The following is a 15,064-nucleotide window of genomic DNA, read 5'->3' as shown; positions in this document are numbered from 1 at the left end:
ATGCGAACGCTGTACGGATACATACAAGCTGAAATTTTCCTAACAGGTTAATATAAACATTGAAAACATCTACACAGAAAATTAGAAAACTGGAAATAACAAACTAAAGAAATAAATTAACTGTAAGTTATTAGTAGGGCAACCAGTTTTTTGACCTAAAAATTTTAAATTTTGACCTTAAAATTTGCAAATTTTGACCTCATTTTGACCTAAAAAGTTTAAATATTGACCTTATTTTGACCTAAAAAGTTTAAATTTTGACCTTATTTTGACCTAAAACGTTTAAATTTTGACCTCATTTTGAAAAACGCTATACTGATAGTCTCTACAATGTCTACAGCAACTTTCTAATCTAAAGCTGCATTTAAAAATGACAAAATGCTTTTCTAGTGTTGACTTTTTTTTCGTTTCTGCGTATTGAGATTGACAACTTGCAGTTTCAAATGCAATGCCGTCACATCGTGACGTCACCAAACGCGCTGAAAGGCCTTCCCTCTCTTTGTGGCTTTGGTTCTAAGTAAAATTTGCGGGACTGGAATTGTTTGCGGTACAAGAAAAGAGAAAAACGGAAGAATAATATTACAAAATGGTTACAAAATTACAATTTTAATAGATTTTGACCTAAAAAAAAGACCTAACGAAACAATTTGACCGTATTTTGACCTAACGTAACATTTTGACTTTATCTGACCTAATAACTTCTATACCACACGTCGTACAAAGCTGAAATTTGTTTTGTGCTTGTTTCATAGCATTCTGAGCAGGTAAAAAAAAATTGACCATATTGACTTTTGGTTGCCCTAGTTATTAGTTTCTACAAGAAATGTATTTGCATTGCAATTAAAAAGTGAACAACTTACATTAATTTAAACAAGAATATAACTGAACAAATTCCAAAGATGAAAATCGAAAAGGTGGAATTAAAAACGTTTTAAATTAATGCAATTTGTTCACTTTTCAATCGGCAATGCAGGCAGCCAAATGTGATTCAAAAATGACCAATACAAGATGTCGTTTGTTTTTTTTTTCGGTATACAATGACAGTCATTCAGATTTTTAAACAAATAATTTCGTGCCCAATTTAACTTAATGTTTATTTCAATTTATACTATTTAACTAGTACTGTATATGAACACTTTGTTACATGTTCTGATTTTATGCAAGGTACCTTTTCGTTGTTAAGATTTCTATGATCTACACACGTTGCTTAGGCGACAAAAAATCCCCTATAAAGAAAGCGATTTTTTGGACAGAAAAGTTTGTTCGGTATAGGCCTAGAAACTGAGTAAAGTCTTTGCAGTTTTGTACGACTTAAATTCGGCGATGATTAATTACTGCTCTAGTCCCGGTTACCGAGCTATAGCGGTTGTGCAAGCTCCGATTGATACACATATTTTAATTTTTTGTATCGTAATGCTTGAATTCAGAACTCTTCAACAGGTCACTGAGATCAGGACCACTGAACTCTTAACAGAAGCAAGTGTGGTAAAAGCCCTGCCCAAGGGCATTACAACAATAGCGCCACCGGGTATCAAGCAAGGGCCGCACTATTGAAAGCTCAGAGTTTTATAACTTATATTTAATCGCTAAACAAGCGAGTGATGTTTTATTGATCGACTAAGCTTTTAATTAACTTGCTATAGCACTAGATTACTGGGCGCTTTACTCCACACATTTAGTAGACTAGGGCCAGTTGACCCTATTTACAGACTCGAGAGCTTACTCACCAAAACATTTTCTGTTCTAAAATGTAATGATTGAAAAATATTTCTTGCAAATCTTTATGAAATGCTTCGAAAATTTTTTTTGTTAAAGTTTCAGATACGAAATAATAAGATTCTAACCTATGGAAGAGCCTCAGCTTGTACGTCTTTTGCATGGCGGAGCACGAAGTCTGAATTTGAGCGGAAGAGATTTAAAATATGTTCCCATGCCAATATGTCGATTGAAAACTTTACTTGCATTAGAAATGAAGAATAATTATTTGAATACGTTACCTGATTTTCTTTCTAATCTTGTTGATGTAAGTCATGATTTCATGTAAAGTTTTTGATATACATGTTTATATATATTTTTGAAATGTTGATAGCCTATGTTGTAGTTTCTGTTAAGTTACCAGTATGCTTAGTAACAGACTATTTTTGTCTGGTTTAACTGTTAATTTTTACAACAGTTGGAAATCATGAACCTCGGTAACAACAACCTCATGGAATTACCAAAAGTTCTCCAGCACATGATTAAACTGATCAAACTACATTTGTTTGGAAATAGACTCACATATTTAAATCCGACTGTTTTGAGTAAGCCAAAGTAGTCGATAATTTGTATCACATTTACAAAGCTATGCTCATATGATCTTAAACCTTATATGTATAATATTTTGATAAAATCTGTTGATATTAATAAACATTTTCTAGTGTAACGTTTTACAGTTTTAATTTATTTTGTTATACTTTTTAAATGATGCTTTCGCTGAACCGTAAACTCTTCAAAAACACTCAATTCATTTCTTTACAGGTAAATTAAAAAGTGTTGTGTTTCTCAACCTGAACAACAACCAACTAATGGAATTACCACCTGAGATTGGCTGGTAGGCTTATATTCAGGTCCTCTAAACCAGTCATCACCAAACTTTTTGTACTAAGCGCCTAATGAGCATGAAAAATGATGATCACGGGCCGAATAACTGCTTTGTTCAATAGGCTACTATACAATAAGCGCATTTGTGGCAAAGTGAGGCAGGCCAGATAAACTAATCTTGTGGGCCAGATTCACCCCTCGGCTCTTGGTTCTGCTTTAATCAATTAATGCTGCAAGTATTCTCACTCACAGTGAGAATAATTACACTCATGCTGATACATTTAATTTGAAAGGTTATTAGGTTAAATATATAAGAACTGACGAATAAGGGGGGGAGGGCTGCACCAAAAACAGACAGGCATTATGACATCCTAATGCCTGTATGTTGCCTTGTTTGTGCTACTTTGTAACTTACAAAATATGGCATATAAACCTAATCATGAATTCCAGTCGAATATTGAATTTCTTTTTTCATATTTGCATTTAACATGTATTTTTTAAAATTTGCAATCAATTCCAAGACATTTCTTCATAACTACCCAGGACTATGTTATGAAACAAAAATTCCAAGAACCTGGTGTAATATGACACAAAATCATATCTAATGAAAATGATTAATTGCTTTTATCAATGGACTTGAATATATTTCGAGCAACATTGTTATGTGAACGCAATACAACAGGGTTCTTTGTAGTCATAATTTGGTTTGATAAATAATCTACAGTTTGATTTAGAGGGACCTGGTATATTAGCTGATAAGTAAAAGTAAAATAAACAAGCTTACATAAGCAATAACCAACATTCTCTTCTTAAGTCGAGAGTGATTTTTTTGATGAAGTCTTAATTATGTTTTAAAGTTTGGAATCGTTGCAAGTTTTAAGCTTAGATAGGAACAAGCTGCAACAACTTCCAACAGAACTTTGTACATTAACGCGACTAACTGAAATAAGAGCAACGCACAATGAGCTTCAATCTCTTCCACTTGAAATAGGCTATCTCTCAGAACTATCAAGGTTGTTTCTATCACAAAATAACATCAAAGAACTACCTGAGGTAACAAACCATGTTTAAAAGTAGATATGAAAACTCCAACTACACCATTATTATTATTATTATGCAATCATTTTGTGAAATAAAATAGTTTCAAAAAGTTTATATATAGCTGATACATTTGTTATTTACAGGGGCTTGGAAAACTTCGAAAGCTTTTTGTTTTAGACATCGCAGGAAATGAATTGAGAATTTTCCCTACTGAAGTAATTATTTATTTACACCAATTTTATTTCTGATCATTTAAACTTTTGAAGTTGTATCTTATGTTTTACTCGAACAACATTTTGATTGATTGTATATTTCTAATTGGTAGACACACAACATTCCATTGCGTGAGTTATACTGCGAAGCAAATCCACTTCTGGAACAAATTCCAGTTCACTCCGTTCAAGAAGAAGAAATCTTGTCTTTAAAAGTTCTATATATTTTTGCTTATTTTCTGAAAACTTTTATACCATTTATAAAAAACCATTTATAAAAAGCATGTAAAATTATATGTTAAACTTTTGTGTAAATTATTAACAGAGCCTTAAAAATTACGTTATAAAATTGGTCTGAAGATTCTAATATTAGTTAAGTAAAAACCAACTTCCATTCATTATTGTATCTTTTGCTGTGTGGGGTATAGCCTACTTCCAACACAATTATCATGTCTAATTGCATATTATATTTTAGGAGTTGTCTGCAAGACTTGTCATGGAGCAAGTAAAAGACAAGTAAGCTGAACTATAAATTGGTCTTTATTGGTCAGTGAAGGTTATGTGCACAAAAAGCAACATCATGGCATTCAGCAACTTACTTTATTTGTGCCTTATAATTTTGTAGGTCTTCTGTTGTTCGTCAAATGATACGGTATTTTCCCGGTGTGCGCGACATGCTATCACAAGCCAGTAGGTGCGCAGTGTGCTCTGAAGCTTTTCTCAATACATGGTTGGAATGTGTGAAATTTGTAAAGGCCAAAAAGGTAGATAATTTTACCCAAGCTATTGTTTCTTTTTTGAAATATCAAGTAACTAAAACATCTTGTTTTCAAAAAGCTCCAGGCGTAAAGCATTCGTGCCTTAAATAACCTTACCTACTTTTCAGGAACTAAAAATAGGGAAGTGCAGAAATGCAGTCATTCCCGTTCGTGCGTTGCTTTGTTCTTACAAGTGCTTTAACTCAGAAGGCCATGGTTTTTATGGAGTCGCTTTTCCATGAAAAAACATCTACGTAATCATACACTACCGATTAACGTGGTCTTGCACTGTGATATAAATTTTGATGCACTGTGTACTAATTTCAATTTTTTCTTGTACTGACTTCGTTAGTCTGTTGAGCAGGGCTGGATTAACGTAGTGTCAAGTGTGTCTGTCGCCATTGGCCCTGCGCAAGTAAATATTATGTCTTATTCAACCGAAAAAAACGTTTCATTTAATCGTAATATTTCCCTTATCTAGGCTATTTTTAAAATTTGGGCAATTTTTTTGTATTTAGTACTACTGTATTTTAATTTTTTGTGATTTTAAAATTTGCCATTTTGTCAACTGGAACCATCGCAAGCGTCATTCGTGCTTCGCTCTAGTCTAGTGCATTATTGAAAATAGCAACCGTACAACACAAGAGGTTAAATGGCCTTTCGTTAGCAGCTTATTTTAGCAAATCATCCCCACTTATGTCAGTTCAATAGTTGGGTCAATATGGCTTGTTGCTTGTGAAAGAATCGGATGTTAAAATATTTTAAATCCACCTCTGCTGCAACTTAGTGGAGTCCAAACTAAGACCAGGCACCCGGCACGTAATTTCGTACTAAAGATAACGTAATACGAAACAAACATTGGAAGTTTAAGTCTAACAAACTTTATTTTAATATGGTCTACATAAAACTGTTCAACTTTAAACTATTCAGGAGCGAATTATTTTTCGAAGCGTTTAGTGGTAATTATGAACTTGCATTTGTTAATTGCGAAATGACTTAAAGTTACGTTACGTTATTGAGCAGATATTGCGTAGAAATTAAAAAATTACGTATCACAAGAACTTTGCAATGCTGTAGCTTCTTATGGCCCCACTTGTAACAAGACCCTGTAGTGCCTGTACACTGCAGTAAAGTGCTGTTATTTGTTACATCAAATATGGTAGAACCAAAGGAACTTTTCGAATACACACATATAAAGCAAAAATCTTCATTGTTATATAATTCAAAACGAAAATAACATGAGAACCAGAATGATTAATAAGCATTTATGTGACGTTTTCGCATCGTATCACTGCTCCTACGAAGAACGTTGAAATATTGCCATGCTTTATCCGCCCATTATGCATTTCATTACATTAGATTAATTCGTCTATGGCATTTTATTTTATATAGCGCTGGGCGGCGTAAAATTTGCGTTTGTGGTACCTGTTAGAGTTGTAGGGGCAAGCGAGTCATTCATTTATTTTTCGTCAAAAGCACGGTGGAGACGAAAAATCAAGCCAGTTGTTATTAACACGCGCCAATGAACAGGAAAAAGTGACAAAGCCGAAAAGGCTTAAAACGTGCTCAAGAAAAATAACGTTAATAATTGCTAGTAACAACTAGCATGGTCACTAAACTTATACTTAGTTAAATCCATAAAACATAAGTTGAAAAAGCGAAAATTAAGCAAACGAGCAGGTGATGTGTTCAAACAACTGATTAATGAAAATTGCTTCAGTGCTGTACATCAGTGGATGTGGATGTGTGACGTGTGGATATGTGTGGAGTCGCTACAGTTGTGTGACTTTTTATTGCTTTGGACGATATTTTTCTCAGTTTAATATTTAACATTTTCAATTAGAAATGAATTTTGCCGCCAATACCTTTGTTCATGGTCTTTACGATATTTATTACGTTGTAGGTAAAGCAGCGATCTTCACACATAATGAGTGGCCCGGACACTGGTTAACTTTTTAGCACATGGCCCTCAGTGAAAAAAGTTTGGACAACCCTGCATTAGAGTCACTCGTTGACTATGCAGACATACCTGCCCTGGATACAACATTCAGCTTCTCAAGGTTTTTTCCATCCACGAAATCCTGCAATTCAAGGATTGTAAAATCGAAAACTCTGAAAACTTCAGAGACCCTAGAAAACTAGGAGATTTCTATGAACCTCAATCCACAATACAGGTATTTTGGAATGGATTTTAATGACAATCAATAACAGTTGAACTGTTACAGTTCAGTTATTCAACGAAGTGAGCGCTCGCTAATGTCGATTTTTATTTCAAGAAAAGTGAGGTCTTGTATACAAGTGCACAACCACAGAGTGCCTTTGTATACTAGACTCCAACTACTAACTGTGTTGTGAACTTGTATACTAGACCCGAAAAGTGTACATTAATTTTCAGAAAAAATGTTTGAACATTGGTTGACTTCTATAACTTGGATTTAGCGCAGAAGTGAACAACCAAATAACGTCACAATTTGTCGAGCACGCGCAGGAGCTAGTTAGCTAGTATATAAGTGCATCACGCGGTTGTGCACTTCTGCAATATACTGTACCCACTGGTCGCTACTGGTCCAGTCTCGTAGGCTCTACAGTGGTAGTAGGAAATAGCCCTGTGTGATGTGTCCCTGTGCCTTGACCTGTTCCAGTACTCTGGGACAAACACTTTGTAGTTTTATGTCTAAACTCAAACTATTGTATAAAAAAATATACCAAACAAATGGTGAGTACTTTCAGACTGTATATAGGCTTGAAGAATTGCCTAATGTGAGCATGAAAATTAGGCGATTGAAATGCGCACGGTCTGACAGTAAGCATACTGATATAATCAGTTTTGCAATCAGACAAACCTGTATGCCGCCAAAAAACACCTAGACTGTATATTTTTATCTTTTCGACAAGATTTTAGCCTCTTTAGGTGTTCAAAAGCCATAGTGAAAAGTGTGCCCACTGGCAAATTCATCAATCTATTGCTGTTACCGGAAACATTTGTATGTTTGATGGTTTGGAGCTAAGTTTCTTGTTATCCACTTTTAGCCACTTAACTTATGTTTAAGCTATGTTGACTGGCTAATAGCAGATTTCTTTTAATCTGGAGATGCACAGTATGCACCCCAGTTTTGTTAATTGAAAGGATAGGGTTTGGTCACGTTTCACTATGCTTATGCATGTTTGGGCTGAACCTGAAATATAAAGCATTTTTTTTGCAAAATTTGTGAATTATTCTGTATATGGGACTAAAAAAGCAGCTGATTTATCAACTATTTAATGCAAATGTTTTAATGTGGTATTGTAGTAATCAATATGCATTATCTCTTTGAAAATCGTTATACTTTTAGCCTGAACAAAAAGGTATTACATCATGCCATGCATTAATCATGATTTGACTTCATACACAAGTATATATGACTTTATTTCCATCTTTTGAAAAGTGAAAATTTGTATTTTTTATCTGAGTATATAATAACAGAGCTCTACAAGGCACAATGCTTAACTAGTGACATTTCCTTTTCTCCCTGTTTTTTTTACTAGGGCCACTTGAATTAATTGTTTAGCCTATGACTACTCAGCTGAATGTGTATCGTGTATATAATATATTATATATATATCATACATTTATTTTTGTTTTACAGTTGCTAGTAATCTAACTAGACTTAATCATGTTGCATCATTGCTGTAGATGCAATTGGCTGAAGATTTTATTCCGAAGTAACTTTTGTCAAAGAAAACTCTCTTCATCACATTTTAACTGCCGTCTTTTTGGCTCAGATCTTGTTCCATCAACTTCTCAATGGATCGAAATTAAGGAGGAAGATTTACCATCCAAGACTATATTGTCACTAGAAGAAGTTCGTCACATCGAAAATCTTGCTCTTGTTCAATATGAAGATCTTAACGTCGAGAAAACCATGCTGGAAGATGCAATTCGATTTGCGGATATTTTGCTGACTGTGAATACGGATGATGTTGAGCCTCTATATACTGTTTTAGAAGATGAGTCTCTTTATTTAAGGGAGGACATTGTCACTGAAGGGGGCTCTGCTGAAAATATTTTAAAGAACGCGCAGTCAGTTATGGAAGATTATTTTGTGGCTCCACCAGGAAACATAGCATTGTCAGATTCTGAACATAAATCAAATTAGGAAGTGAAACAAAAAAGTTATATAATTATCATCTTTTAAATATGAACGAGTGGGCATGATTTGTCATTTATTCAATGTTTTTGTCTATGCTTCCAAAACATCTTTAACCTAAGGCATATGAACATGATGTTTGGTGTGAGAACGTTTATCATGTCTAAAATGTACGTCTGTTCATTTCTGAACAGTGTTTCCCCAACCTATTTTATCATTTTTTTTAGTAAGAGGAGTATAAAGTTAATGGGAATGAACCATGTGATAAGATTGCATTCTGTTCAATGCTAATTGTATTACACCAAATGTGCTGAAACAAAAAAGAATGGGTTCAGGGTCTTCAAAGAAGAAGTTGCGTCATGTAAGTACGTCCAACTTGCTGCAGTTAAAAAATGACAAATTGTCTCGTGCCCGACGCTCGATAAGTTTCCCTTCATACTTGGCATCCATTGAAGGGAACGTGGAAAAAGATGATGTGAGTATTATGGCAATTTAGTAATACGAACTATAAGCTTGTTTTTATAAACAGTGCGATGTCTAAAATCAATTAATCGAACAGTTCGAATAACAATTATTTGGGTCTTGTGTTTATACCATGGCACACACATAGCGATGGGAGGCATTATGACATAATAATAGTGATACCACAGTGCTCAGTTTTGAGACTCTTGATATGGGCAAACTTTTCCCACATTTTTAACAAAAAAGGGTTACATACTTAAATTTTCAGTACATATTTGAGAAATTGTCATGGCGAATGCAATTTTTATAAAGTATGCTTTCTTTGGTTTATGTAGTTACCACTTACCATACAATAAATTATTCTCTTGGAACTTTGTTTTTTTATTTCTTTGCTAAGTCCACAAGTTAATATTTGACATCTGTCTGAGCAGTTGTAACCAAACCAAGGAGTAAAAAAGCTTAAGCATTTTGCTCAATCAATCTTAGAGTTATTTGTGAATGATCAACAGTTTTAAGTTTGGCTGCTGTCAGACATGTATTTGTTTTCCAGCTTAAATTAACCACATTTTAAATCGGTGATGAATAATGTTATTTACAGACCATCAATTTTTACATAGCCTACTTATACCCAACTGGACATCTAGAATCTAGATCAGCGTGGTCCAACTTCTTTTCATCGCGGGCCAAAATCAGAAAATTTTTTAACTTGCGGGCCAATGTTTTTAAATTAGAACTGAAGAAATGTGAAATTAGAACTTAAAAACAATGTGATATTGATATTAGAACTGAAAAAAGTTCTCTTTTTTATTAAAACTGAAATTAGAATAGTTCAAAACTTAGCTGATAAAATTTAAATGCTGATCACTGTGACATCTGCGGTCGAGGTTCTTCCTCAACAATAGCGACTATCAAAGCTGACTATCAGTTCGCGGGCCAAAAAATCGGTGCTCGCGGGCCTGCAGTTGGACCACGCTGATCTAGATGATAAAGATGTACTGCCACAGCCAGGCAACCCACTAAACACAGTGCTTAAACATTTATGTAGATGTTTCTCCATAAAAAAGCGCTAGAGGATTTTCCATCACACATTGACAACTTGACATCAAAAACCACCAGCCTACCACTCACACCTAATGGGAACACAGATGCTGTGTTTAATGACATGAATTCGCCTAAAAAATTGGCCTCTTTCTCTGAACCGTCTTCCCTTCCACCAAGGGTTGATGATGACGGTGACATTGTTGAAGATGCCCAACTCTGGTCATTGGCTGAATTATATAACACACTTATAGCTGAGTGTTGGCAGGGAAAACCTCAGCTTGAAAGAGATTCTTACTTACTCTTACTAGATTGCAGGTAAGTTGCAGGCTTGAGTACAGTTTAATTTTTATTGCTTTGCAAGGATATTGCCATTGTTTTTCTTGTTGTCAATTAGCTTCCCGATATTCTGAAGTTGCTGGCTTTGCTTCCATATGCAGTACAATATACTTGTAACATGCTGGCATTTGCTGCGACTGAGAAATATTTGCGATAACTACATGGTTGAGAGTTACCATGTTAACCTAACTTTTCTTTTATATAAATATGTAGAAGCAGTGAAGATTATAAAATGGATCACATCGTGACAGCACGGCACCACACGGCCCTCCACACTCAGTTTGGTTGTCTCCTGGATGTACCGGGCCAACTGGAATCTTTCGATTTTATTGTTATGTGAGTTTCTTAAGGCTGTTTAATCTCTGGTTTATGAGTCAATAAGGGGCTAATTCTGTACATAACCTATCAGGATTTAAGTAAAAAAGAAATTTGTTTTGCTGTGAAATGCGCATAATTGTCATTAACAAAAACTGGCTTGAAAATTCATTGTGCAGATTTATTACAGTATGAACCTTAGCCCAAGAATTTATATACGTCAACTCAAATATTTTTTTTATTGTTACAGATATGGTGATGGCAACAACAATATCAAAGAAGCTTTGCAAAATAGAAATCTTAATTTTTATGTTCTCAATTTACCTTATCAAATATTCCGAAGCAAATATCCGTTTCTTTGCACTGTGGAGATTGCAAATACACTGGACAAAAGAAAAGAAATTTTTAAGGTTTTAAAATTTGAATCAATATTTGCTGACTATGGTTGTTAACTTGGCATTTGGCAATGTTTGCTTTCTTGAACTTGCATCTTCTTATAACACAAAACTTATTAACTTTATAGTACCACTCTAACAAATGCATTATATGCTGCTGTATTCCTCATTTAATCAGACTTGGCCGTCAGAAATTTTGGACAAGTGCATTTACCAGGGCACTGCTGAACAAGCACTAGATGACACTGTTATTCAAGGTTTAGGTGAGTGAAATTAATTCCTGTTTTTTATACAGAGAGTAGTATAATGAAATATACCAAAAATCTGTGCAACTTGTGTTACTTCATTTTCCTGGAATAGTTTAGTTGGTACTGTCCACTCCAGCTTACTTTGACTTAATTCATTGTGATATTTTTGCTTGTTAGGTATTACTCACATAATAAATGTAACTCTTGATCACCCGAATGCTTTCCCGGACACAATCAAGTACATGAGAATTCGGCTCGATGACGTGGCGTCTTCAGATTTACTAACATGGTTGCCAAAGACGACAAAATTTATTAGTGCAGCTTTAAATGATTGGTAATATATGCATGAAAAATCGTGTAAAAGCGTTTCATTTTTGATATAGAACCCAAGATTTTTCAATAGCTGCTAATTTTTCAAACACAAAAATTTTTTATTTAAATCGAATTTTCCAAGTCAAATAACTTAATTTACCCAAAAACAATTTTAACCAAATTGTTAAATCATCTGAACTGAATTTAACCTATTAAATACATACCCTTTCTCTACCACCCAATCTTGAACAAGTGAAATAGTGAACTCAAAAACGAAACCATTTTATTAGCTTGTGCAGTTTTGTTATCTAAAATTGTGCTGGACAGCTAACCAAGTGACACTTTTTGCAGTCATGCGACGTTTAAAGTTGGAGATCGAGCAGACAGTGTTGGGAGTGGAGTTGAATCGAGTGGGAATAGAAATCGTGTTCTTATTCACTGCAACCTTGGTCGTAGCCGGAGCTCTACTGTACTTCTCGGCTACCTCATGGAGGCCAGAAAATGGACTTTACAGAATGCCTGTGATTGGTTGAAAGAACGTCGACCAACTGTGAAACCAAATTCAGGATTTTTAGATCAGCTGCTGCTTTACGAACGACAGTTGTATGGCAAACAATTATCTGATTTTTCAGAACTTCCATTTTAGTCTAAATTTCTTTTTTAATTTAGTGAAGCATTCACATATTCCCAGTCATCGTAGGAGCTGTAGTAAAACAGATTTAGCAAAATAGTTAGTCTTAATGTAATATATAATCAAAATTAGAAACAAATTTTGTCTCAAACTATCAGTATATGACACTATGACAGGTATTTAATGCGATTGAACCTTGTACAACAGAAATATCTCAGCCACATTTTAAATGCTCAACTGAACACATTGTAAAGGTCTCAAAGTATTCTTGTAGTTTATGCAAATGCAGTCTTCCCAATATACTACCATTTTTCTTATTTGTAATGGCTTGTAGATCATATGCTCATGCTTTCTGATTTATCCAATGTCGTGAAAAGTAATCTTAAAAGACATACACTTGCAAAGTGTATCATATGTTATACTTTGTATTCATAGTGAAATTATTTACATAATATGAACTAGGGATGGGCCGGTACGAACCAAACAGGTTTGCCAAATGTCGCCTGTGTGGAAGATTCAGTGAACTAACAACAGTGATGAACCCGAATACAATATTACTTAAAAAATTTACGGACTTTCTTAACAAAGGGTGATCTATTTTCCTGGCTAAGCTAAACCAGAGACAACATTTCTTACTGAAGATCATTTACTTTTGGATTTTGCTTATCAAATCGCCATTTGATGTTGAATTTTTAATAATTACGTTACAAGCAAGATTTAGCAACTTTTTGGTCAAATTTATCATTTGCTGATGCAAATAGATTCGGGATTTGTTAGTGTCGATCTTTATAATATTTGGATTTGCACGAACCCATATAATCGTCCTCCCGACCCATCCCTGATATGAACAACATTGATTGTAAAGTAGTTTACTGCATTTACTGATGTCTTGAGTTGTGTCTGGTGCCTTTTGTATTTTCATAAATCTGCTTTTTAACATTTTATGATACAATGAAGCATTTATGTTAATGAATTTATATAAGGAAACCAATATATTTCCTTTAAATAATCTCTTCCTTTCGTATCACTTGAAGTTTGCACGAAGATCTGTAATTTGTAAAGTTCTTTATCTTTGACAATATGCACTGTGTTAGCTGTAGAGCATTTTGCTGCAATCCTGTTCCAATTTATGCACTGTATAATGGTAATGCACTTAGAAATCATATCTATATTTACTTGTGTTCTAATCTAACATTCACTGTACGTGTACAACAGAGCTGTTTCACTTAAAGTAAAGTACTTTACTTGATTACTGATTTTTGAGTACTTGAATATACTCAAGTACTTTTATTAATACTATTAATGCTTGTTTTAGAACTCATTGAAGGCTGCAATGTGTTATACTGGAAATGAAAAAACCATGGAATCACTAACAAAATCGTACTAATAACCTGCTCTAGAACCCACTTAGACCATTTTAATTTTAAACATTTTCTTGTTACTGTTGAACATAAGTGTCACGACGCTTATTAGAAAAATATTCTAACATAACAAAACCTGTTTTTACATTTGGTTGGTAATATTATCAGTTACTTGCTTGACAGCTGATTTAGTGGGAGAAGGTCAATTTGAGAAGCAATGCCGAGTCAAAATTCAGCTTTACTAATCATTGCTATGTTTTTATTTACTTTAATCTGCAATGGTTACTACTAAATCACTTTCTAAAGTGACAAAATAGTTTTTTGGTGAGTTTAACATTAATTTTTGTTTATCACAAAGTTGCTGGTCTCGGGCGGCTGCTCATTATAAATCTGTAGTTACAATGCCATCGACAGTGGCGGGATTCAGCCGGTTCCTGCGAACCGGTTATTAACAAGCGTATGTATAGGTCTATATAAATTGTTCCCGGGTCAATATGACATGCTGCTAGTGAGAGAACGAAATGTTAAAATATATAAATCCCACCACTGGTTATAAATGATTGCTTAGTGTAGTCAGGCTACCGCAAAGCACGTTAATGCCGAGGAACACGAAAATTTATTTCTAGTTATACTATACAGCTGTATTTTATATTATGGCATTGAAGGTTCAAACTCGGCGAAGTAGTTATTTAGTGCTTTTAAAGAAATGTTAAATTATACATGACAAATACAGAATCTTTTTTGGGTTTTAAATCTTGCGAAGGCAAACACTGGAAAACCAAGGTATCAATAACTTCAGCATAGGAATAGGATCAAGTCTGTAAAGAAGCAAACCAAAATAGCTGAGAATTAATTTTATGCTACCATTCATAAATAAATTAACCTCTTTTCGCAAGCTTATTTCTATTTTTTGATCGAAACTCTACCATGCTTATTTTTTGCTTAGTTTTTAAATTGGCACCCCTTTGCGAGTTCATACTGCGTGTCCAATTTGCATTTCTTCGTAAAATAAAAGTTTACACCTTCTTTGTAAGATTTAGGATCTATATTACCGTTTAGTGATTTGGAACAAAAGTTGAAATTGAAAATGCATCATGTTTAAGTTAACTAGTATTAGTAGTATTTAAAATAGTTTTTCCCAAGATACATCTAGTATTATGCGGTTTTCAAGCAATAAATTATTATTAACTTTATTCAATGTTTAAGGTTTAACCGCTTTTCGCTTGACAGTACCTTGCCGCTCTA

At 34.1% G+C, this 15,064-nt stretch overlaps 3 protein-coding genes across 3 annotated transcripts; all 3 read left to right on the top strand.

Annotated features, from left to right (window-relative positions):
* The first annotated feature begins 1,300 nt into the window (after positions 1-1,300).
* LOC143460611 (uncharacterized) lies at positions 1,301-4,849 on the top strand. The gene is made up of 9 exons (XM_076958191.1): positions 1,301-2,023; positions 2,174-2,300; positions 2,518-2,590; positions 3,438-3,633; positions 3,765-3,836; positions 3,947-4,048; positions 4,309-4,349; positions 4,459-4,597; positions 4,720-4,849. The coding sequence occupies exons 1-9, from the start codon at positions 1,847-1,849 to the stop codon at positions 4,831-4,833; spliced, it is 1,041 nt and encodes a 346-aa protein (XP_076814306.1). The 5' UTR covers positions 1,301-1,846; the 3' UTR covers positions 4,834-4,849.
* Positions 4,850-8,221: 3,372 nt separating this feature from the next.
* LOC143460518 (glutamyl-tRNA(Gln) amidotransferase subunit C, mitochondrial-like) lies at positions 8,222-8,727 on the top strand. Its single transcript, XM_076958047.1, has one exon. It carries the CDS (start codon positions 8,245-8,247, stop codon positions 8,725-8,727), a length of 483 nt encoding a protein of 160 aa, XP_076814162.1. The 5' UTR covers positions 8,222-8,244.
* Positions 8,728-9,043: 316 nt separating this feature from the next.
* LOC143460517 (serine/threonine/tyrosine-interacting-like protein 1) lies at positions 9,044-13,697 on the top strand. The gene is made up of 7 exons (XM_076958046.1): positions 9,044-9,193; positions 10,226-10,536; positions 10,771-10,893; positions 11,123-11,282; positions 11,446-11,530; positions 11,693-11,849; positions 12,179-13,697. Exons 1-7 carry the CDS (start codon positions 9,044-9,046, stop codon positions 12,471-12,473), a joined length of 1,281 nt encoding a protein of 426 aa, XP_076814161.1. The 3' UTR covers positions 12,474-13,697.
* The last annotated feature ends 1,367 nt before the right edge of the window (positions 13,698-15,064 follow it).

Source organism: Clavelina lepadiformis, chromosome 5, assembly GCF_947623445.1.
Source record: "Clavelina lepadiformis chromosome 5, kaClaLepa1.1, whole genome shotgun sequence".
Classification (NCBI taxonomy): domain Eukaryota; kingdom Metazoa; phylum Chordata; class Ascidiacea; order Aplousobranchia; family Clavelinidae; genus Clavelina; species Clavelina lepadiformis.
This window is presented reverse-complemented; position numbering and strand designations above follow the sequence as displayed.